This window comes from Aethalodelphis obliquidens, unplaced genomic scaffold (genome assembly GCF_003676395.1).
Source record: "Aethalodelphis obliquidens isolate GAN/ISIS:26980383/991018 unplaced genomic scaffold, ASM367639v1 scaffold78, whole genome shotgun sequence".
Lineage (NCBI taxonomy): Eukaryota > Metazoa > Chordata > Mammalia > Artiodactyla > Delphinidae > Aethalodelphis > Aethalodelphis obliquidens.
The window spans coordinates 2,132,591-2,159,260 of NW_020838022.1; the positions used below are offsets into that span (position 1 = coordinate 2,132,591).

At 37.7% G+C, this 26,670-nt stretch overlaps 2 protein-coding genes across 2 annotated transcripts in view; one reads left to right on the plus strand and one right to left on the minus strand.

Annotated features, from left to right (window-relative positions):
- Positions 1 to 6,589, minus strand: part of LOC113612523 (52 kDa repressor of the inhibitor of the protein kinase-like) — a 9,064-nt gene extending 2,475 nt beyond the window's left edge. Inside the window, 1 exon segment of the mRNA XM_027092457.1 lies at positions 6,485 to 6,589. Coding sequence (XP_026948258.1) covers positions 6,485 to 6,589 — 105 coding nt within the window.
- Positions 6,590 to 21,392: 14,803 nt separating this feature from the next.
- Positions 21,393 to 22,586, plus strand: LOC113612511 (cerebellar degeneration related 1). The gene is given in 4 exon segments (XM_027092450.1): positions 21,393 to 21,768; positions 21,771 to 21,826; positions 21,828 to 21,950; positions 21,952 to 22,586. Coding segments are annotated over 4 exon segments (729 nt in total). The 5' UTR covers positions 21,393 to 21,446; the 3' UTR covers positions 22,180 to 22,586.
- The last annotated feature ends 4,084 nt before the right edge of the window (positions 22,587 to 26,670 follow it).

Consider the following 26,670-nt stretch of genomic DNA (forward strand, 5'->3'; position numbering starts at 1 on the left):
TTGCGGAGCACAGGCTCCGGACGCGCAGGCTCAGCGGCCATGGCTCACGGGCCCAGCCGCCCCGCGGCATGTGGGATCTTCCCGGACCGGAGCACGAACCCGTGTCTCCTGCATCGGCAGGCGGACTCTCAACCACTGCGCCACCAGGGAAGCCCTCAACAGCTATTCTGACACAATGCTGTCCTTGAAGGACACCTCAGCCTTGTATAATCCTTCCTTAGAACTTTACATGATGCTGTAAACCAAGACCAAGCTCCTCACTCACATTATCAGGGCATTTTGTCTCGTAGCCTTATCAACTAAACGTGCAGTTTGTTGCTTTTTCTTTGCTTACATCTCCCACTTACTCAAATGAGCTGACTTATTTGCCCACTTATCAGATTTTATCTAGATAGTAGAGTTTAGAGGAGAGCTCCATGCCAACCCCCTTAAGGGAGAGCTGCAAGCTATAAAACTTCTCAGCTGTGGTGTGGAATTGGCCCCTCAGCAACAATGTACTCCGCTACTTATATTGCCTGTCACCTTCCCCCTTTTGTTTCAGTGTTTCTCTGTGGCACAAAGGGTATGGGGAGCTGACACTATAGTGATCTTGCTTTTGTTGACTATGTAATACATTGTCTGAATCTATTTGGGTTAATTGGGTTTTTTTCCAGCAGAATCTGTCATGGAGTCTGACATACTGTGTATCAGTAAACGCCTCAAACTCCAGAGTAAGACAACCTGAATGTAAATCCCAACCCTCTCACTTATGAACTGTGTGATCTCGGGCAAGGTGCATAAACTTTGTGTCGTCATTTCTTCATGTTATGTATCATCTAAGTCTCCATGACAGTAAAAGAGCAAGTTGCTGTGTCAAAGTCCATTCAGTGTCATAAAATGAGCTATGCCACTTTTTTCATCAGCCATCACATATTCATTGAATAACTATGCACTAGACTTTACAGAAAATACAGCTTTAAAGACACGGAATCTGTCCCCATGAAACCACTTCGTTGGGAATACTGGAGTAAAGGACATGCACTTAATGAGTAATATGCAAAATAAACCCTCCAAGAGTTCAGAGGAGAGACAGACCACTTTGACCTGGGGCCAGAGTGTGGATAAAATCTAGATATCTTCTCCATTTAATCCCTAATATGTTTTAGCAAAACCATAGTTGTCTTTCCTCACTATTCCAGAAATGCATCAACCATTCTTTAGTTAAATGATTTAGGACACCAACATTATAATGATAAACTCATAACTTACACAGTATGAGCACAAAAAGACCTATTTTTTTGTTCATCTTGTGAAACTTATTTTTGTTCAACTATTTTCTGCTTAGAAAATATTATATGCTCACTAAAGATATTTTAAAATACAGAAAACATTTTAAAAACCATCTATTACTCTGTTATTACCATTAACATTTTGGGATCTTTTCTCCCATTTTTTTCTATGCATTTTTACACTATTGAGCTAACATTGCATAATTTGCTTTTTAAATAACTTTCTTCCTCTTAGTTTAAAATATGTAAAACAGGAAACAAAAGTTCCACATAACTGTACTATCAGTTAACCCCAGATGACATTTTTTTTAAAGTTACACACATGATTAGAAAACTCAAACGGTATAGTAGTGCATCCTTCCACTGCACATATATCAATATATATGCTGTATAATATGCCAAAATATCTTCTAATATGTTTTCAATCATTTGAAATTGCAAACTATGCTGTGTTGAATATTTTTATCACCACATATCACATAAAAATGGCTGGATAAATTTTCACCAAATTTGCAGGACATGTTTAGAATAGTCTGACTCAAAATATAGGCTATTTGAAATACAGGAGCTTCACTTTTTGTGAAACTTCACTTCATAAAAACATGCTTCGAAGCAGCTATAGCAGAGGCCTCTATGACTGCTAATCAGGAAAGCACTGTCATATGCATTAAGATGCCAAGGAGAAAAAATCAAACAGTGCTTAAAGAGAAGCCCCTTTTTGAAAGTCACAGAGGCAGATACTCCAAATTACAAGCACTGCTTTTCTATTGAATTATTTCTCAAATAGATACCTCGATGTTATGTGATCCAGAGTAACAACAGGGATAGTATTCATATTATGATCATTGATAATTAACTTGAGCAGTTCAGAAGAGGCCAGCTGAAAAATAATTGCCCATTGCCTGAAGATAATGACAGCATGAAAAAGTGATGCAAAGCTGAATAGAGGTTACTAACTCCAAAGGATTAATGCAGGAAACAGAAGAAAACTTTAGGAAAAAAATCCTTAGTGATATTCAAGAAAATTTTGTGTCCATAAAAGAGTAGAACAAGCTACTGTGATAAAAGCAAACAGTTTATGAACATTATAAATATAATTGCCGGATTAAAAAAGAAAATATTGCCTCAAAATAAGGCCTAATAGCAGAAGGGACATAGCAGGAAATCAAATTAGATGTCTGGAAGATTCCATTAAAGCATTCTTTTAGAATATTTGGGGAGGGGTGGAAGGAGAGATAGGAAAGCTAAGAAAGAAAAGTTGTGAGGTATGGAGAATAGATATAGGTGAGTCAAAAGTCTTTCTAATAGAATTTCCAAATGGTGAAGGAGAGAAAGGAGAGATGGGAAAACATAATTTATGGAGTAACAGAAGATACACCTCCCCGAGCTGAAGACTATTGTTTTGAAGCAAAATACTGAAAAATAGCACACTATGGTATGTTGCTTGCAAGAATGACCACAATTTTCCCCCTCATTGTATCCGTGCCCCTTTGCAGTGTGACTTTGAAGTTCCTCCCATCAAGGAGCACCTTGAATCTGACTTGGCCTTGTTGCTTGCCCTAGATATCCCACATTCCACTAATAGAATGTGGTGGAAGTAACATTGTGTTAGTTCCAAGCTGTATCTCAAGAGGCCTCGTGTGCTTCTATGCTTGCTTGGGACCAACCCTCTGATTACTATGCGAACAAGCCCAGGCTACTCTCCTGACAGGTAAGAAGTGATGTGGAGCAGACACAAGCCATCACAGCTGAAGCCTTCCTAGCACCCAGCTGACCTACCAGATTCTCACAGACACATGAGTGATCCCAGCTGAGACCAGAAGAACTGCCCAGCTGAGCTCAGGACAAATTGCCAACCCACAGACTTGAAAGAGCCAAAGGAACTACCTATGCAGATACCTGGTGGAACAGTATTTTAGGCAAATGGATCAGTGTGTACAAAGGCCCTGGGGTGAGAGCATGCCTGCCATTTCTCAGACAAAGCAAGGAGGTCAGTTTGGCTGGAGTGGAGTAAGTGATGGAGGGAGGGGTAGGAGATGAAATGAAAAGAGGAGTATGGTAAAATTGTAAAAACAGCCACATATTATTCCCCTTTCTGTATCTTCACCCTTGCAGTATGATATCACAGATCCTTCCCTCAAGAAGTAGACTCTGTATTTCCACTCCTTGTATCTGGGTTGGCCATGTGGCTTGCTTTGGCCAATGGGATATTAGCAAATATAATACAAGCAGAGGTTTGAAAAGCATTTGCATACAAAGGCTTGCTCTCTCGATGTTCCTGAAGCCCCTGACTGCCATGCAAGAAAATCCAGGCTATTCACCTGGATTATGACACTCAGTCACTCTTGTCATCCGAGACAACACCTAGTCAGCCCCCAGACATGTGAGACCATTCACTACACCTGCAGATGCATGAGTGATTCCGGCAGAGATCAGAAAAGTTGCCCGGCTGAGCCCAGCCCAAATTGCCAAACCACAGAATCGTGAGCTCAATAAATAATTTAAGCCACAAAATGTTGAAGTGTTTTGTTATACAACAAAAGTTAATTGATGCACATACTTTAAATTATGAGAATAATGTGAAAATCATGGAAGATTTCAGAGAGAGGGAATAAAAGTTTAGCTGTAATAGCTGGCATTGAATTCTTTATCCATAATATGGAATAATATTAGACATTATGATAATGTTTATAGAGTTCTGAAAGGAAAGGATTTTGAACTTAAAATACCATTGCAAAGAAATAGGCTTTGGGGATACCAGAAAGCTATCATCACCTAGGGGCAGAGGCAATTTTCTTTTTTTTTCTTATTAACATATTCTGCAATTAAAAATTGTCTGCATTTAAGGTATATAATTTGATTATTTGATATGCATATACATTGTGAAATAATCACTCTAATAAAGCTGATTAACATTTCCATCACTTCAGATAGTTACCACTTTCTTTTTTCTTTCATTTGTGTGAATGTGTATAAGAATAAAGATCTACCTTCTTAGAAGAGTCCAAGTATACAGTAAAATATTGTTAATCATAGTCACATTGTTGTACATTATCCTCAGAATTTATTCATCTTGCATAACTGAATCTTTGCAGCCCTTGACCAAAGTTTCTCCATTTCTCCCTCCTCCAGCCCCTGGTAACCACCATTCTACTTTCTGCTTCTATGAGTTCAACTATTGGGCTGGCCAAAAAGTTCATTCCGGTTTTTCCGTAACATCTTACCGGAACGAACTTTTTGGCCAACTCAATATTTTAGATTCCACATGTAATTGAGTATTCATCTTTATCTGGCTTATTTCACTTAGCATAATGTCTTCCGTATTCATCCAAGTTGTTGCAAATAGCAGGATTTCCTTCTTTTTAAAGTATGAATAATATTCCATTGTGTGCTATACAGGCATACTTGGAAGATATTTCGGGTTTGGCTTCAGCCCATCACAATAAAGTGAATATTGCAATAAAGCAAGTCACATGAAATTTTTAGTTTCCCAATGTATATAAAAGTTATGTTAACACTATAAACTATTACATGTGCAATAGCATTGTCTTAGAAAACAATGTACATACCTTAATTTAAAAATACTTTATTGCTAAAAAATGCTAACCATCATCTGAGCCTTCAGCAAATCATGATATTTTTGCCAGTAGAGGGTCTCACCTTGATGTTGGTGGCTGCTGACCAATCAGGGTGATGGTTGCCAAAGGCTGGGGTGGCCGTGGCACTTTCTTAAAATAAGACAACAATGAAGTTTGCTGTATTGATTGACACTTCCTCTCACAGTTTCTCTGTAGCATGCAATGCTGTCTGATAGCATTTTACACACAGTAGAACGTCTTTCAAAATTGGAGTCAGTCCTCTTAAGTCCTGTCACTGCTTTATCAACTAAGTTGATGTCATATTCTAAATCCTGTGTTGCCATTTCAACAATCTTCACAGCTTCCTCACTAGGAGTAGTTCCACCTCAAGAAACCACTTGCTTTGCTCATCCTTAAGAAGCAACTCCTCATCCCTTAAAGTTTTATCATGAGATTGCAGCAATCCCATCACATCTTCAGCCTCCGCTTCTAATTCTAATAGTTCTCTTGCTATTTCCACCACAAATGCAGTTACTGTCTCCACTGAACTCTTGAACCCCACAGAGTCATCCATGAGGGTTGGAATCAACTTCCAAACTCCTGTGAACGTTGATATTTTGACCCATTCACATGAATCACGAATGTTCTTAATGGCATCTAGAATGGTGAATCCTTTCCAAAAGGTTTTCAATTTACTTTGCCCAGATCCATCAGAGGAATCACTATGTATGGGCAGCTATAGCCTTACAACATGTATTTCTTTTATATTTTTTTGAATTTTATTTTATTTTATTTTATTTATTTATTTATTTATTTATTTATTTGCGGTATGCAGGCCTCTCACTGCTGTGGCCTCTCCCGTTGCGGAGCACAGGCTCCGGACGTGCAGGCTCAGCGGCCATGGCTCACGGGCCCAGCTGCTCCGCGGCATGTGGGATCCTCCCAGACCGCGGCACGAACCCGCGTCCCCTGCATCAGCAGGCAGACTCTCAACCACTGCGCCACCAGGGAAGCCCTTTATTTTTTATACAGCAGATTCTTATTAGTCATCAATTTAATACACATCAGTGTATACATGTCAATCCCAATCGCCCAATTCATCACACCACCACCCCCAAAAATGTATTTCTTAAATCGTAAGACCTGAAGGTCAAAACTTATCCTTGAGCCATAGGCTGCAGAATGGATGCTGTTAGCTGACATGAAAACAACATGAATCTCATTGTACATCTCCATTAGAACTCTTGGGTGACCAGGTTCTTGTCAGCGAGAAGTAATATTTTGAAAGGAATCTTTTATTCTCATCAATAGGTCTCAACAGGTGAGCTTAAAATATTCAGTAAATCATGTTGTAAACAGATGTGATGTCATCCAGGCTTTGTTGTTCCATTTATAGAGTACAAGCAGAGTAGATTTAGCATAATTCTTAAGGGCCCTAGGATTTTCAGAATGATGATTGAGCACTCGCTTCAACCGAAAATCACAAGCTACATCAAACAAGAGAGTCAGCCTTGTCCTTTGAAGCTTTGAAGCCAGGCATTGACATCTCCTATCTAGCTATGAAAGTCCTAGATGGCATCTTCTTCTAATAGAAGGCTGTTTCATCTATTGTTTCGTGTAGCCACCTTCATTAATTACCTTAGCTAGATTTTCTGGATAACTTGCTGCAGCTTCTACATCAGAAAATGCTGCTTCACTTTGCACTTTTAAGTTATGGAGACGGCTGTTTTCCTTAAGCCTCATGAACCAACCTCTGCTAGCTTCAAACTTTTCCTCTGCAGCTTCCTCACCTCTCTCAGCCTTCATAGAATTGAAGAGTTAGGGCCTTACTCTGGATTAGGTAAGGTTATGGCTGGTTTGATCTTCTATCCAGATCCCTCAAACTTTCTCCATATCAGCAATGAGTCTGTTTTGCTTTCTTATCATTTGTGTGTTCACTGGAGTAGTGCTTTTAATTTCCTTCAAGAACTTTTCTTTTGCATTCACAACTTGGCTACCTGTTTGGTGCAAGAGGCCTAGCTTTTGGCCTATCTCAGCTTTCAACGTGCCTTCCTCACTAAGCTTAATTATTTCTAGCTTTTGATTTAAAATGAGAGACTTGTGACTCTTCCTTTCACTTGAACACTTAGAGGTCATTGTAGGAATATTAATTGGCATAATTTCAATATTGTGTCTCAGGGAATAGGGAGGCCTGAGAAGAGGAAAGAGATGGTGGAAACAGCTGTTCAGTGGAAGAGTCAACACACACACATTTATTGATTAAATTCACTATCTTATTTGGGCACAGTTTGTGACACCCCAAAACAATGACAATAGTAACATCAAAAGTCACTGATCACGGATCACCATAACAAATATAATAATAATGAAAAAGTTTGAAATATTGCAAGAGTTACCAAAATGTGACACAGAGACATGAAGTGAACAAATGCTGTTGGGAAAATGGCACTGATAGATTTGCTTGATGCAGGGTTGTCACAAACCTTCAATCTGTAAAAAAGCACAATATCTGTGAAGCGCAATAAAGTGAAGCAGAATAAAACAAGGTATGCCCGTTACTACACACACACACACACACCACACTACATTTTCTTTATCCATTTGTTCATCCGTGGACACTTAGGTTGTTTCCATATCTTGATTATTGTGAATGATGCTGAAATGAATGTGGGAGTGTAGATATCCTTTTGAGATCCTGATTCCATTTCCTTTGGATATATACCCAGAAGTGGGATTGCTAGGTCATATGGTAGTGCTATTTTTAATTTTTTGAGAAAACTCCATGCTGTAGTGGCTACATCATTTTGCATTTCAACCAACAGTATACAAGGGTTCCTTTTTCTCCACATCCTCACCAACACTTGTTGTCTTTTGTCTTTCAGTAATAGCCACTCTAACAAGAGTGAAATGTTATTCCATTATGGATTTGATTTCCCTGATGATTAGTGGTGCTGAGAAACTTTTCATGTACTTGTGGGCCATTTGTATGTCTTCTTTTGAGAAATATCTATTCACGTCTTTGCTCATTTTTCATTGAGTTATTTGCTGTTTTGTTTTTGCTGTTGAGTTGTATGTGTTTCTTATACATTTTAGATATTAACCCCTTATCAAATACATGATTTACAAATATTTTCTCCCATTCCATAGGTTGCCTTTTCACTCCATTGATTGCTTTGTTTGCTGTGCAGAAGCTTTTTAGTTTAATATAATCCCATTCATTGATTTTTGCTTTTGTTGCCAATGCTTTTCCTGTCATATACAAAATATCCTTCCCCAGACCAATGTCAAGGAACTTTTCTGATCCTTTTCTTCCAGGAGTTTTATGGTTTCGGGTCTTACATTTAAATCTTTAATCCTTTTAGAGTTGATCTTTGTATATCGTATGAGATACTAATATGTATTCTTCTGCTCTAAATGGAAAGTTCTGTATATATCAGTTAGGCTCATTTGGTCTAGAGTTCAAGTCAGCTGTTTCTTTATTGATTTTCTGTCTGTATTTTCTATCCATTATTGTAAATGGAGGTATTGAAGTCTTTTGCTTTTATTTATTGCTCTCAATTTCTGCCTTCAAATCTGTCAGTATTTGCTTTATATATTTAAGTGTTCTGATGTTGGGTGCATATACATTTATAACTGTTATATCTTCCTGTTGAATCACCCTTTTAATCATTATGTAAAGACTTTCTCTGTTTCTAGAGATAGTTTTTGACTTAAAGTCAATTTTGCATGATATAAATTTAGCCACCCCTGCTTTCTTATGGTTACCATTTGCATGAAATATCTTTTTCCACCCCTTCACTCTCAGCTTATGTATTTAATTCTAAAGTGAGTCTCTTATAGGTAGCATATGACTAGATCATGTTTACTTATCCATTCATCCATTCTATACCTTTTGTTTGGTAAGTTTAATCTGTTTACATTGAAGGTAATTATTGATAAGTGAGAACTTACTGTTGCAATTTTTTTAATTGTTTTATGTTTATCTTGCAGTTGTTTTGTTCCTCTCTTTCAGCTTCTTTATTGTACTTCTTTTTTGTACTCTGGAGCTCTCCTAGAGGTATTCTTATTGGCATGAAGTTCACTGTTTTTGTTGTTTTTGTGGGAGGGATGAGTGTTGGGACCTCCTAGTTTGCCGTCTTGCAACAGGACAGAGACAATTTTCAGTAACTCATCAGGACAGGGACATAAAGGCAGAGACAATTTTCAATAGCTCAGGGATTCTATTTGAATATATTCTCTGAAATGGAAACATCCATTCATGAGGACTTTACCCTCATAACCTAATCATATCCCAAAGGCCCCATCTCCAAATACCTGCACCTTGGGGATTAGGTTTCATCATATGAGTTTGGAGGGGGACACAAACATTCAGTTGATAACACCCTGTAACTTGATTTGGCCAATAGAATGTGGCAGAGGGATGATGTGCCAGTTCCATCTCTAGGCATCAAAAGGCTTGGTCCTTTTAAATCCTCTCTTGGATCCCTGCCACGTCTTGAGAACAAGACTGCTGAAGAACAAGAAAATGTGGAACAAACCCCAGTTGTCCCAGCTGAGGTCATCCTAGGGCAGCATAAGGCTAGTGACCCCCAAATATGTAAGAGCACAGTGAAGAGCTCATCCACAGCTGATGGCCACCATTAACACACTCCCTATATCCATACCTGCTGCAATGTGACTTTGCAGTTCTTCCCATTAAAAGGTGGAGTTTATTTCCCCACACCTTGAATCTGGGATCCATTGCAACTTCCTTTGGCCAGCTGAATGTGGAAGAAGTGATAATGTGCCAGTTCCATCTATAGGCCTCAAGAGGACTTGCACACTTCTATTCTCCTTCTTGGAAGTTTGCCATGCTGTGAGAACATACTTGGGCTAGTCTGATGGAGAAGGAAAGGCCATGTAAATGGGAAACATTATTCTAAGAAATTCCCAAATATGAGAGAGAACCCAGCCAAGATCAGCAGAGCTGCTTCCTAGCTTACCCATAACTGACTGAAGACACATAAGTGAGTCTAGCATAGATAAGAAGGCATGCCCAGCTAACTCATAGGCTCATGATAATAGAAGATTATCAACTTAAGCCACTGTATTTTGAAGTGGTTTTTTATACCACAATAAGTAAGCAATACAGGCCCTATCAGCAAAGTAACCCAGAGAAGAGTGACTTTGTATATCTTTTCTGTAGTGATCAAGTTACCACTGAACTCAAAATTGGGCTTACTGAAATGAGACATCTTAATCCATGTTGATCTTTGCACTAAAACTTTAAATAGCTATTTTGTCCTTGTTTTAATAAGAAACCATGTAAAGAATGTCACTACTTGGATTAGTGGGAATCAGCGGAGGGTGAGAAAAAGGAGGGTAAGTAAATGTGACTTGGACATAAAATTGCAATTGAAGTTTGCTATCTTAATTTTCTGGCATTTTATGTTTTGGTGCTTATAGTAAACAAACAGAATTGTGAATTATACAGGCATACAGAAATAAGCCCACTTGAACTTTCTGGATAAAATTTAAGTTTGATGATTTTTTATATTGGCTACATTTTCTGATATTCTTACTTGTTATTTGCAAAGATGCACTGGTACAGTACTGAGATAATAAATATCTGTATTTATCTAAAAGCCTTTAAGAAACTGGAGCTCAATATTAAAGCTGCCTGCAACAACAGAAAAACACTAGTTCCCATAAAAATAAAGCATTAATGATAACTTTTAGACAACTGCTTGATAATCTATTTGAGCTAGTCATGTCCCACACTTCTGGATTCCTTTGGTGGGGATGGAGATTTTTCTTTTCAGATCACTGGGGTTTGAAGACTATTGATGGAGATTGTCTGGAGCTACACAAATTGTGGCCTTTTCTTTATTTTTAACATCTTTATTGGAGTATAATTGCTTTACAGTGGTGTGTTACTTTCTGCTGTATAACAAAGTGAATCAGCTATACGTATACATATATCCACGTACCTCTTCCCTCTTGCATCTCCCTCTCACCCTCCCTATCCCACCCCTGTAGATGGTCACAAAGCACGGAGCTGATCTCCCTGTGCTATGCGGCTACTTCCCACTACCTATCCATTTGACATTTGGTAGTGTATATATGTCCATACCACTCTCTCACTTCGTCCCAGCTTACCCTTCCCCCCCCCATGTACTCAAGTCCATTCTCTACATCTGCGTCTTTATTCCTGTCCTGCCCCTAGGTTCTTCAGAACCTTTTTTTTTTTTTAGATCCCATATATATGTGTTAGCATACAGTATTTGTTTTTCTCTTTCTGACTTACTTCACTCTGTATGACAGTCTCTAGGTCCATCCACCTCACTACAAATAATTCAATTTCGTTTCTTTTTATGGCTGAGTAATATTCCATTGTATACATGTGAATTGTGGCCTTTTCAAAGAAATATAAGGCTTCCAGTGCTGTCATTTGAACTCGTAGTTTTATAACACCTATCATGGTATAATAAAGCCAGTAGAAAAGGAAAAAAAAATTAGTGGCTTAAAAACACAACTGAAAAATTGGATGAATAAGCCCTCATTAAACCAGATAAAAAGAAACAGTGGCTTAAAAGCAATAACATGAACTTGGGTGTTATTTTGGAAAAAAAGTAATTTTTTTTTCTTTGTGGTACACAGGCCTCTCACTGCTGTGGCCTCTCCGGTTGCGGAGCACAGGCTCCGGACGCGCAGGCTCAGCGGCCATGGCTCACGGGCCCAGCCGCTCCGCGGCATGTGGGATCTTCCCGGACCGGGGCACGAACCCATGTCCCCTGCATCGGCAGGCGGACTCTCAACCACTGCGCCACCAGGGAAGCCCAAAAGTAATATTTTTGATTCATCATGAAAGTGAATAGTAGCCACCACGCTACTGTGTTCTACCCCAAGCAGTCATGTGAAACTATTTTCACTCTTAGCATCCTGAGTTTGGTCTCTCTGTTTTTCAATAAAAAGGAACTGGGGTCCTTAGATAGTAGCATACTTTAAAATCAGCCTGAAACATCCTGTTCCTGGAGGAAGCAAGGACACTTTCGAAGGTGTCTGAGTTGTGGAATAAGAGTCAGCTTAAAGTCATCACCACTGGTCTATGAAAATTTGAACATTAAAAAAGTGATTTTGGTCTCCTGGAACCAATGGAGTCTGTGAACGGCCAAATGTCCATGACAATACTCAACAGGGGCGACATAAAGTAAGCAGGCAATACAAAATGCATATATGATCACAATCCTCAGACAAACTCTGTATTAGGACCATCTGAGTCTGGATATTAAATTGAATCTGTGGGCTTTCTCACCTGCTGGGGACTTGGGGGCAGATACAGCATGAACACCTGAGCTCGTCCTCATTTTTCACAATGCTGATGAGGATGGAAACTTTCTGATGCTGAGCTTGGTTCAAAATGGAGGCACCAATTTTGCTGTGTTCTTCAGGAATAAGACCCACGTATAAAAAGGTGGTTGCTGTAGTGCATTTATACATGTCAGGACCTGTGTGGACTTTTGCACCTATATGTTCCTGGTGATCTAGGTACCCAAGAGAAGCTTGGTTGCGATATGAAAAAGCTGAGACTTTATACCACACTCCAGGGAGGGAAAATGTGTTTTATTCATGAAAAATGAGAAATGCATGCAAGAAGGGAGACGACTTGGTGCTAACAATAGTAACCAGGAAAACATATGGTCTCAATAATTACTGGTAATGTGGTTATGAAATTAAGTCAACTATTAAGTTAAAGTCATAAAGTAGAAAGAGCATAGTGTAAACAACCAAAAATATTTTGAAGTCTAGAAAAGGGGCAGTGGTTCATCAAGAATTCAGCTTTGTTGATCCAGAGAACACCACATCATGAGGATAGCATTACTTACAGCTGTACTCCTTTCTAGGAACTTTGGGGGCAGAGTGATCTGGAGGAGGTGGTAAGGGAAATAAAAGTACAAAGTATGCTAAAGACCTTGTCTTTTGGGGGTGGGAGCACTGTAGATGAATGATTATTTCTTGGCACTGATAAGAAAATGTTTCCTCAGTGCCTAGAGATTTGGGGCCCCATTCCCAGCTCCATTCTGGGGAAGGAAGGGTCACACTAACTGAAATGGAAGCAAAAGCTCTGTTGAGGAATCAGGCCTGGAGCAGTTGACAGAAACTTCCAGAGGAGCTTAAGGTCATGGACTAAATGCTGACATGCCCCCAAATAACTCTCAAGGAAATGAGAGACTGACTATCCTCTGTTAGAGAGGATCCAGAAACTACAGAAACTCGGGAAAGGTTTACATTGAGGTGATGTTGTCCTGCACTGTTATTAAGGAAGAACTGTAAAGAAACCTTTGGTTTGGGTGAGGGGTTAATATCAACCTCAATGTTAAAGCATTTTAGAACACAGTCAAAATTGTCCCTCTTCAATAGACATCAAATGCTTTAAGGTTTCCTGGTCAAAAATGAAGTCTGTTCCCATAGTTTTGTGACCAGAATGTTGCATCCCTGAAGACATAGGTCTTCCCTAATGGAAAACTATCATGACAGAAGAATAACTTATCTTCTAAGACAGGTATCTACACTCTTTGTGGTTGGGTAGGACTCCAGGTAAACATAGGAAAAAAGTAGGAAACAAAATAAATGAAAGTAGAGGAACAAATGCTGATTTATAAGGGAGTGAGGAAACCAGCCTGCCTGGAATAGATGGTCCATGGTCAAGTAGAGAACAGGAACGGTTATGGTTATAGGGATAAGGTCATGGAGAACTTGGATGTCAGGTGTAGGAGTTTAGATTTAGTTAGGAATTGAGTTGTATGGAGAAACTTATATTTTAAGGAGATGATCTGGTAGCAGTATACAAGATGGACAGGTGTAGTGAGAGACTGAGAGGTTTGTGGAAGGATATAAAATCTAGATGATGAAAGCCTGAGCAAGGAGAATGAGACTGGTAAGGAATGAACAAATACTGGACACATTTAAAAGCAGATGCTTTTTTTTATTACAGAAGTATTATATGCTCACCTTAAACATATTTTTAACATATAAATTTTTAACAATATAAAAATACATGAACTAAAATATGTATATATCAGTGCAACCACTCTTAGAAGCTATATTTCAAACTCCTAAACCACTATATAGGAAAAAGGAGGAAACACACTTTGACAAATCTAGGAAGAAGAAGAAAACCAAAAAATTTTAATTGACAGATTAATAATAAATACTTTACAGTTGTAATCTATGTAAAGGGTTTAATTATGAATTAAGAGGCAGACATTCTCAGATGAAGTTTAAAAAATCGCATCACATGCTGTTTTGAAAAGATACACCTAAAACAAAACACAAAAATGTTGAAAATATGGGAGTGGATAAAGATACACCAGAAAAATGCTAACAAAAATCAAGTGGCGGGGGGAAGAAATGTAAGGCAAAAAGCATTAAATGGGTTAAAGAAGGTTTCTTTATGTTGTGAATTAACGCAATGCAGTAAGAAAATCATGAAATTTAACACAATGAAAAAGAAGTTCAAATATGTAAAGCAGAAAACGTTAAAAATAGGAGGCTGTGACAAAACAACAGTGAGAGATTTTACATACTTTTATCTGAAAAATTAGATCAAGCAGTTAAAAAGGGAAAATCTAAATAACAATTAACAAGTTTGATTTAATATGTAGAAATATAATATTACCAAACAAAAAGAAAATACACATTTGCTTTAATTGCCATGATTTGAAAAAGGTAAGGAGGCACTGCTCTAGGGACTTATTAATACAGAGATTTATATTCTAAATGAAATATCAACATAGTCAAAACATCACTACCAAGTCAGTTTTATTCCAAGAATGCAAGAATAGATCAACACTAGGAAATCTATTAGTGTAATTAATACATTAACAGGTTAAAAAGAATAACAATATTATCACCTTGGCAGATACCAGGAAAGGTCTTTGATAACATTCTATATCTGTTCCTGACAAAACTATAAGTCAATCAGGAATAAGGACCAGAAGGGCATTTCCATAACTTGAAAAAGTGTATCTATCAGAAACAATGGCAATCATCATATTTTAGAGTGAAACAATGAGTTACTTCTATTAAGGTCAAAAACAAGAGAAGGATGCCTACTCTTTTTTTTTAATTAATTAATTAATTTATTTATTTTTGCTGTGTTGGGTCTTCGTTTCTGTGCGAGGGCTTTCTCTAGTTGTGGCAAGCGGGGGCCACTCCTCATCGCGGTGCACGGGCCTCTCACTATCGCGGCCGCTTTTGTTGCGGAGCACAGGCTCCAGACGCGCAGGCTCAGTAGTTGTGGCTCACAGGCCTAGCTGCTCCACGGCATGTGGGATCTTCCCAGACCAGGGCTCGAACCCGTGTCCCCTGCATTAGCAGGCAGATTATCAACCACTGCACAACCAGGGAAGCCCCCCTACTCTTTATTAAGCCATATAAATCTGCACTGTCTTGGAAGTCATAAGATCTTTACCAATGTGCTAAAAATGAATAAAATTAGATGTAAACATTAGCAAGGAAAAGACAAATGTTTCATTATTTACTGCTGACATGATTGCATATCTAAGAATTCAAGATAACTAACTGGAAAAACCCCCACAGAACTGAGTTTACAAAACTCTATATTGTAAAGATGCCAATTTTGACACATTACTCAAAAGGTCCAAGGCACTTCCAGGGATTTTTTTAGTTTTACAGAAGTTGATGAGTTGATTCTAAAATTCGTCTGGAAAAAGAAAATGTACAAAAACAACCAAGTAAATTCTAGGAAAAAAAAAGAATAATGAAGGGTGGACAGATTTCAAAAATATATTACAATGCTACAGTAATTAAAGCAGTGAGGTACTAGCTCAGTAACAGACAAAAATTGAATAGAAAAGAAACATAAGCAGCATACCCATAGAGAGAATTCCAAATCAGTGCAGATATAATTCAATACAATAAATAAGTTGGGAAGACTAGCTATCTCTTCTGAAAAAATAAACATAGGTTCCTACTTTCCACCATACACAACATATATGGATTAAAGCACTAAGCTATACAAATATATAAACTAGTAGAGGAAAATAATTTTGGGTACAGAAGCCTACCTAAATATAAGACAAAACCAAGAAACTGTACACAAAAGATTACAATGTTTGCCTTTTTACATAATTAAAATCTATGCCAAATACCATCATAAATAAACTTTTAAAAAGACAAATGACAGGGGCTTCGCGCAGTAGTTGAGAGTCTGCCTGCCGATGCAGGGGACACGAGTTCGTGCCCCAGTCCGGGAAGATCCCACATGCCGTGGAGCGGCTAGGCCCGTGAGCCATGGCCGCTGAGCCTGCGCGTCCGGAGCCTGTGCTCCGCAACGGGAGAGGCCACAACAGTGAGAGGCCCGCGTACCACAAAAAAAAAAAAAAAAAAAGACAAATGACAGACAATGGCAACATATAGCAGACAAAAGGATACCAGCTCTAATATCCAGAGGCCTCCTACAAATCAAGAAGGAAAAAAGACAAATGATTCAACAGAAAAAATAGGCAAAGGATATGAACAAGCAATCTCCCACAGAAGAAATACAAATAGCTAATAAATATATTAAAAGGTGCTTAACTTCACTGGCGATTAGGGAAAAATAAAGGAATGAGATTCGATTTTTCATCCAAAGTGCTGACAAAAATTAAAAAGAATAATAGTGTCTAGCATGCTGGGAGGCAATTTAGCTCAAACTCTTTGATCTATCAATTACACTTCTAAGGTACTGGCCTATGAAAATACTTCTAAATGTGCAAAAGATAGATTCAAAAGACCATTTTTTATAGCATTATCTGTAATAGAAAAAAAAACTGCTAACAACCTAAAGATGTATCATGTGGAAAGAGTTGAATAAATTATATAGTACACCCTACTATAGAATTCTACTAGCTGTTACAATGACTTTCTATTGATCTGGGGATGAGAGGTATGGGTTGATCAAGTTGTAGATAGAATAACATGCATAGGATAATTTCGTTTTGTAAGACACACAAGAACACATAAACAGAAAAAGTACTTGGAAGATACAAAACAAATAATCATGCCTGTCTCTGGGCTGTGGGACTAGGAGAGGGATATTTTCACTTGCTACCTTATAAACCACTGTACTTTTTACTTTTATAATAAGCATGTATTACTTTTCTAACAGAAAAAGTAACATAAGCTCACTGTATAACATTTGGATTTTTAAAAAAACTGTAAGGAAACAGAAGAAAAGTGATATGAATTCTCACCACACAGAGGCATTAGTGTCACCACTTGTCTTTTCAGCCCCTGTTATGCATTTTTAACATACTTGAGATCTTACTCTACATAATTTGGGGCTTGTCTTTCAACTAAGATAATATTGTATTTTCCCTATAGAAAATTCAGAGAATAAAGAGACACAGAGAATAAAAAGCCCATGTATTTCCACCACCCAGAGATAATTGCTTAAGAAAATGTGAAATTCAAGTGCACAGAACTGAATTATGAGTCATGCATCCACACTGTCATAGAACATGCACACTGTTTCACTGACCCATGCCCTCTTTTATTTTGATCCAAGAACTTGTTCTTTTATTTAATTTTCATAATACTCATACAATCACTAAATAGTCAATGATATGTTTTTAGTTATAGAATGAATACCCACCTACCCACCCACCCATCAAATCTGAGCACTAGAATACTGACAATAACTTCCACCTACTTCTCTGATCCCCTCCTATTCCAACCCCCTTTCCTCAGCCCCAGTGGCCATTATCCTGAAGTTTTCCTTGCTATTCCTTTGATTTCTAATAAAATATTTTTAATCCCAAATATATATGTACACCTAAATAATATAGCCTTCAGTTTTACTTGTTTTTGAATAGTAAAAAAGGAATATTCTATTATATGTAGTCTTCTGGGACTTGATACCTTAATTTAACATGATAGAAGTAAAATCTACCCATATTATTATTATTATTTACCTGTAGTGCCTTCATTTCTCTGCTGTATAATATTCCATTGTGTAAATATACCACAATCCTTTTTGAACTTTCACTACTAATACTTTAGTGTATATTCTACTGGTCATTTTTCTGAAGACATTTATATAGTTTTCTTTCTACAAAATTGGAATATTATACATACTTTCATGTGACCTGTTTCTCTCACTACTGAGATCTTGTGAACATATTCCCATTTCAGTAAATATTCTTCTGAATATTAAATGACTGCATAATATGTCATCATATTGTTGCAACATAATTTTAGTTAACCACCCCCAACTGTCGGACATCCAGATTGCTTTTAATTTTTTTGCCATGATAAGCAATATGGATGCATATACCCTTTGACTCAGCAACTCTCCTTTTCAGAATTTATCCTAAGTAATATCTGAACATTTATGCACACAGTTATGTACAGGGCTACCACGTGGGACAACACAGTTTGTGTTCTGCACAACTTACACAATGTATGTGCTCATCACAGCAGTTTTTAGAATACAAAACAAATTGGAAAGAATTTAATGCCCACCAGTAGGAGACGAAGTAAATAAGCTATGTATTAAAATTATAATACAGATGCATGTTTACTGACATGAAATGTTTACAATTTATTAAGTGGAAAAAATAGGATAAAAGGCAGTATGATTCCATTTTGTAAAAAAAATTAACATACATAGAGTGTGGAAGAGCATACACCAAAAATTTTACAGTGTTTGTCTGAGTATTGAGTTTATTTTTTAAATTTTTTCACTTTGCTTACTTATATTTCAAAGTGTTTTCAACAGTAAAACTTGATTACATGTATAATAAAAAGATGAATAAATAATGAATTTTATGCACAATCATTTAAATATTTTTCCTGAATATAAAATACTTTCACACTGTAAGAACTTTCGCAGAAAATAAGAACATAGAGAAGTAAACAAAAATCACACATAATCCTACCCACCTAGAGATAATTAGTTCACAATCTCCAATGTGTGTATTTCTAGTCATTTTTCTCTGATTATATATATTTAAAATAATTGCAACCATACTCCATATAATCTTATATGCTGATTTCTCACTTAACATTATATAATATGAACATACCATAAATATTTTAATGGAAGAATAGTCTATCACACGGAAATAGCACATTTACTTAATCATGTCCTTAAAGTTAGACCCTTAGGTTTTTCTGTTTTTCACTATACCAAGTAACTATGGGAGGAATATCTTTGTGCATGAATTATCCATATTTTAGATCATTTCCTTGAGTAAATTTATTGAAGTGAAAATACTAAGTCAAAGAGTACCAACATTTTCGTATACCTTGATATATATTGCCAAAACTGTATTTACTATATATTTTAAGGCAGCATGGAGAAGTAGAAAAAAAAAGTCAAAATATGTGGATCCCATGCCCGTCTTTAGTACTTGCTGTTTAACCTCTAGTTAGGTAAAAGTGATATAAAAACATCTGTCTTAGCTTAGTCACAAGGTTATTTTGATAATCAAATAAGAAAATAGATCCTCCAGCAACCATATATGTTACTTCCTCAGGAATGCTTTTCTTAACTTTCTGGACTCTTACAGCATCCTATACTTAATTTTCCTTCATGGCTTTACAACAACTGATAAATAATTGTTCAATTATTTGTACATTGTCTGTTTCCCCCAAATGATTTTAAGCTCCATTAAAATATGCCTGGCACACAGTTGACGCTCAATAAATATTTGTTGAATGAAAGAAAAAATGGAGGGATGGAGATGGAGGAATGAAGTGACAGCACTTTGTAAACTAAATTAGACATTTATTTGGAAGGTATTTCAATTATTAGACATTTATTTGGAAGGTATTTCAATTATTATTATTATTAATTTGTATAGATGATTCTAGATCTTTAGAGGTTCCTTGCCTAACCATAATTTCATTATGTAGCGTTAATGCTTGCCATGCCAGCCAGAGGCACAGGTAGCAACGTTGCTGGAAGCACCTGGTAGGAGCTGAGACTTGGAGAACCAAGTAGTTAGTTCTCTAGGTCACCAAGCTGGGAGTTAAGGAGTTGTAGTTACCATTAATCAAACACAAGGCAGTGGTCAGGAATCCAGGATGTCAGTGATATTTGAAGAAGCAGGTGGATCCTGGAGGTCAGAAACAAACTAATGGTAAATGGTCTAGATAGTAAGGTGCAAACTGGAGAACGGATTAAAGTAGATGGGAGAGTTAAATTCCAGGCATCAGTGCTCGAATCATGGAGTTATGAATATGATTCTAAAGCAAAGGGTACTTGAATTCAGTTCTCCCTTGTGTTATTTCTGCCCAAACTGAAAATGATATCAGGAAATGTTTGTGCCTAGTTCCGTATACATGAGCAAGGAAATGATAGTAGCTAGTTGAGGAATGAGATTTGAGGAACACAAATGGGTTCTGATAAGTGACAGGATAAAGTGAGACCATTTATATATAAGATCTTATAATAATTTACACATAAAATGGGAGCAATCAAGCTTCGGATCCTCTAATTCTCATCTTGATTTTCAATAGCAGATATTATGGCATAATGGATAGGGTCATAGACTCTGGAAACAGGCTAGCTGTGTTCAAATCCCAGTGCTGTACTTTATTAGTTGTGTCCTTTGGACAAGTTACTTCACCTCTGTGTGCTAGATTCCTCATCTGTAAAACAGGGATGATAGTATCTACCTCAATGAGTTCTTGTGAAGATTAAATGAGTTGATGCATGTAAGGACCTTAGAACAGTGCCTGGACATAGTAAATGCTATGTTAATGTTATTATTATTATTATTTATGTCACATAAGACCAAACAACAAAAATTGATGTTATAAAAAATGGATAAATACACTGTATGTCAGCTTTATCTAAAATAATAAAGTCTCTAAACAGGAATTTTTCTCATCAAAATAAGAATTTTACTTGTACCTAAACAGAGTTGACTGTATAAAATATATGAGCATTAGTAAATTAGCAAAATTTGTCACAGCAATCCCATCTATGTGTTTATTCTATAGAAGCTGTTTTACGAACACTATCTTTAAAAGTTGTAAAGAATGAATGCACATTTCCTAGTAGCAAAAACACTATTGAGCTGAAGTACAGTTGATCCATAAGATCTGGTCTATAAGAAGGAATGCCCTATTCAATTTTTTGAAGCTAATTCAACTAGAAGCAGAAATATTTGAGTTGGAAGGCTTGTATATGGAAAAATCTGAACATGGAAAGGCTCGAACTTGGGAAGACTAATTTTGAAAACGTCTGGACCTGGGGAAAGGTCGGAAGGCCTGAACTATGGAACATGTTAAAATACCTGGATATCGTAGACACTGGAAGACCTGAATGTTAGAAGACCGGTACACTGGAGACGTTGGAAGACGTGGATATTGAGCCTGCTTTTGGAAGACTGAGTAGCTGTTTGGAAGACATGGAGATGCTGGAAGACGTGGAGATGTTGGAAGACGTGGAGATGCTGGAAGACACAGAGATGCTGGAAGACGAGCAGATGCTGGAAGCCCTGGAGATGCTGGAAGACCTGGAGATGTAGGAAGACATGGATTTTCTGGAAGACATGGTTTTTTGGAAGACGTGGATTTTCTGGAAGACACCCCTTTGTTGGAAGACATGGATTTTCTGGAAGACGCACCTTTTTTGGAAGACGTGAATTTTCTGGAAGACGCACCTTTGTTGGAAGACATGGATTTTCTGGAAGACACGGCTTTGTTGGAAGACGTGGATTTTCTGGAAGATGCCGCTTTGTTGGAAGACGTGGATTTTCTGGAAGACGCACCTTTGTTGGAAGACATGGATTTTCTGGAAGACGTGGATTTTCTGGAAGACATGGGTAGCCTGGAAGACATGAATTTGATGGAAGACACAGTTTTGTTGGAAGACAAGGATTTGCTGGAAGACATGGATCTCCTGGAAGACGTGGATTTTCTGGAAGCCAGGATTTGATGGAAGACATGGATTTTCTGGAAGACTTGGATAGGCTGGAAGACCTGGAGGTCATTGGAAGACATGGATTTCCTGGAAGACATGGCTTTTCTGGAAGACATGGATTTTCAGGAAGACCCGAATTGTCCGGAAGACCTGGATTATTTGGAAGACATAGATTTGCTGGAAGACTTGGACGTTACTGGAAGACATGAATTTTCTGGAAGACGTTAATCTCTAGGAAGACATAAGTTTGCTGGAAGACCTGAATTTAGTGGAAGACATGAATTTTCTGGAAGACGTGGCTTTATTGGAAGACCTGGATTTAGTGGAAGACATAGAGTTTGTCTGGAAGACATGGATTGATTGGAAGACTGGATTTGGTGGAAGACATGGATTTTTCTGGAAGATCTGGATTTGATGGAAGACGTAGATTTTTCTGGAAGACGTGGACTGAGAGGAAGACCTGGATTTCTTTCTGGAAGACATGGATTGACTGGAAGACTTGGATTTTTATGGAAGACGTAAATTAGCTGGAAGACTTGGATTTGGTGGAAGACATAGATTTTTCTGGAAGACGTGGATTGGCCGGAAGACTTGAAATTGTTGGAAGACATGGATTTTCCTGGAAGATATGGATTTTGTGGAAGACCTATAATTGCTGGAAGACTGGATTTGCTGGAAGACATGGATTGTCTGGAAGATGTGGATTTTCTGGAAGACTGGGTTAGCTGGAAGACCTTGATGTTGTTGGAAGACTTGGAATTAGTTGGAAGACTTGGAGTTGCTGGAAGACTTGGGAGTCGTTGGAAGACCTTGACACTGGCGCCATTGGAAACCCTGGACATTGGAGACATTGGAAGCACAGGATGTTGGAGACATTGGAAGCCTTAGATTTTTGAGGACATTCGTTATTCTGGACATTGGAGACTTTGGAGGCCCTGAGTGTTGGAATTAATGGATATGGAAGCCATGGATACTGGAAGCCCTGAACACTAGAGACATTGCAAGTCCTGTACCTTGGAAGCCCTAAACATTGGAAGGTATGGACAGTAGAAGACCTAGACATTTAGAAATCTTAAATCAGAATCCCTGGATATTGGGAGACACTAGAAAACCTGGATATTGACATATTCATGTTAAAAGACACAGAATTTGGAAGATGTACTTTTCAGGATTCTGGAAGTCAAGAGTGTTGGCAGCCCTGAACATTAGGACACCTGGACACTAAAAGATCGGGATATTAAGAGAGACCTAGTTATTCAAACACTGGGGATGTTGGAACACCTGAATGTTAGAAGACCAGGCTCTTGGAGATATTGAAAGACTTGGGCATTAGAGGAACTTGTGATGACAAGACTTTGTAAAATCAGGATTTAGAAGATACTATAAGTTGTAGGAACTGAATTATTTATGTGCTGGAAGATATTAGAAGAGCTAGACTTGGACACAATGAAATAAATGGACTCTAGAAGACCTGTAGCTAGGAGGTATTGGAGGATTGGGAACATAGAAAAATTGGAAATTAGAACTCTGGCCCCTGAAAGACAAGACCTGGAACTTGAAGATTGATTCTTGGAGTTATTAGAAGACCCAGACTTTTAATGACTCTGATATTGAGGAGTCTAAAAACATTAGCACTGGACATGCTGCAAGCCAGAGAGTAGAAGACATGGATATTGTAACATTTAGAAGATCTGGCAATTGGAGATATCAGAAGCTATGTAGCTCAGAAGACCTGATATTAGAGACACTGAAGAATTGAAAGGCCTAATCTTAGAGCTATTGGAAGGTCATGTTGAAAAATATTGGCAATGTTGAAAGACTATCATATTAGGACCTGATGTAACATTAAAAGACATAATAAGGCTACTCAGTCTTTATGACTATGGCATCTCTTTCACTAAAAAGTAAAATACAGAGAAAGGACTTCTTAGGAAGATGACAAAGAGGAAGCAGGGAAATTCAATTAAAAGTGAGTAGTTTCAGTGGGTTGGAACCTACTTCATAGTCTCAACGAACTGGGATTCTGGGGGTTTATTGATTGACAGCATGAGGAATGAGGAATTATCAAAGAATAAGCAACAACATGGCAGGGGAACTACTTGACTTTAGGTCAGGGGTCAGCAAAAGCTTTCTGTAAAGGATCAGATAGTAAATATTTAAGGTTTTGCAGGCCACATGGTTTCTGTTGCAAGTACTAAACTCTGGCATTGTAGTGAAGCCTTAGATAATACGTAAATGAGTTGGGCCAGATTTGGCCCATGGGCGTTAGTTTACCAGGCTCAGCTCTAGATGCCAAATCTAGGGAATGGTAAACTTAACTACTTCCAGGCTAGCATTCACATGCAAAAGAATGGATAGAGCAATCTGAAGCCCAACGGTAAATAAAGATAGTATTTATGTGATGATATTCGGAGATGAAGCTGGCAAGAACCTAAGAATGTAGTTTAGATCTCCAATTAATTGTTTCAGGGCCCTAAACAAAGAGATTTGTATTCAGAGCCAAAATTAAGTGGGTAGCATTCAAGGCCCCTGGCCAGGGGCATAAGGTTCAGTGAGGATGCCCTAATTTAGTAGGTTGGAAGCTTAAGAAGAAACTCACAAAAAATATTTTTTTTAAAAAAAGAAGACACTCACCCCTAAAGACTGGGGTTATCCTGCCAAGACTAAGCACCACTCACCCAAAGAGAGACAGAGTCCCCAGCCAGTGAGAGACAAGAAGCCAGTGGCAAAGCCTTCATTCTATGTCCCATGTTCTTGTCATCATACCACTGCCAAATAATCAAGAGCCAACTCTAGGTGCTTGCAGTGATGGAGAACAGGAAGGAGATTACAGCTTGGTAGGCTCATCTCAGGCACTCTGGCTTCAGATAATCTGATTTCTGATCTTACCCATCCAAGACTGACAAGCTTAAGAGAGCAGGATTGAGCTATAGGCCAGAAGATCTTTAGTACTTAGATAGGGCTGAGGAAGAGAGGTACTATCACATATATGGCATAAAAGAGAACACTGGTAGATAAAACTGGTTAAGGTACACTGGGATTAGGCCTGGACTTAGGTTAAATAATGGAATATATAGACAATGGGCAGCCATTGATGATTTTTGAACAAGAAAGTACCAGAATCAGAATTGGGCATAAGGAAAGTTAGTCAAGCAGCAAGATGCTGAATGCCAAAGACCACTAGATAAATACACTAGAACACCGAAGACTCCAAATTAGAACACTTAAAAGGTTGGGATGTGAGTTATAACATTACAGTTGAATTAAGGTTGAACTAAGTTGAATTACAGTTCTGTTGCTCAGCACATATAGCGTCAGAGTTATGATGAATACTCAGAATTCTGAATACCACTATTTCAAACTTCTTGATTGCCAACACAGGATACATGAAATATGAGGAAGTTCAGAAGTTAGTTATAAGGAATTGTCTTGTTCTCACCTAGTAAGATTACTTAGACATCCAATTTTTCTCAAAGGCAGCTGAGCTAATACTTTGTGGTTTAAGCAAAGTAGGTCCTATATAGCTTTATCTTTGGCTCCTATAACACAGAGTGACTTTATCTTAAAAGTGGGATCAAGTGGATGAATTAGTTTCTAAAGAATAGGAATACATCCATGTGAGAAAAGTCATTACTTCTAATCACTATTTAAATAAATAACCACATTATAAATATAGTATATAGAATCTCTGTAGGTCAAGGTGTAACAGGGACGGAGGAATTATTGTTTCAGGTCTCTCTCATAAGCAAACAAAGAAAAATATTTAACATCAATTTTTAGTCATTCTCTCTTCTTAAAACCATCATGCATAACTTATTTTGAGGGAAATTAGATAAAATATCAAAATGGTAAAATTTGGCAAAGAGTAAACGATCATATTCTAATTCTATAATGATTATTCATGTTATAATAATAATAATAGCAACAATTTATTGAGCGCTTACTATGTGCCAGGCACTGTACTAAACATTTCATACAATCTCATAGCAATCCTATAATGCAAGTAATTTTGACCCTGTTTTACAGATTAGAAATTCAAGTTTGAAATGGTCTAAAACCATGGCCACAGTTACATAGCTGGTAATTGGCAGGGAGAGACAGGATTGAAAGTAGGCAGATCTGTCTGATTCCAAAGCCTAGGCCCATGCTGACTTCTCACACCCCAATAGGCCAAGGGTTATCCTACCAGGACTAAGCACCATTCACCCAAAGAGAGGGAGTCCCCAGCCCAGGGCAGACAAGAAGCTGTTGGCAAAGCCCTAACTCTAACTCCCATGTTCCTGTCATTAGGGCACTCATCATACCACTGCCAGTTAATCAAAAGCCAACTCTGGGTGTTTGCAATGATAGATTAATTATATCTTTGGCTTTATGTAGTAATGCAAGAAAAATGAAGTGCAGTGTCTCAAGCACACTAGATTCATATTTAATTTCTCAATATTTGTTATTCATGCTAATGAAATGTACTATTAATCCTTTCATCTATTTCTACTTGATTTTATGGTTCCCAAGAACATATACATTCTGTTCATAGCACATCATAGTTATTTCTGAATTCTTAGAAAAACAACCATAACAAACTGACATCAAAGGCCATTAAAAGGTAATAAAAACTATGCAAAGTTCAGTGAGTAATGTATTTCACAGCACAAATATGACCCACACACTCTTAGACTATACACACTGTAGAAGCCCTTTATTAGCATTCAGGTGCCGGCAGCTATATAATCCAAATGTGTAGTTTAAAGAGCCTTCTCTGCATTTTGATCTTAAAAGATTTTAAGTAAACAAAAAGCTCTTTTTAAATGTAATGCCAGTTTTCTAATATTTTCTACAAATTTCAGCAACCTGGACTGTCCTTTCTCTCTACCCCCTTTTTCTTTCTTTTTTTCTTCTTGCAAGTTTT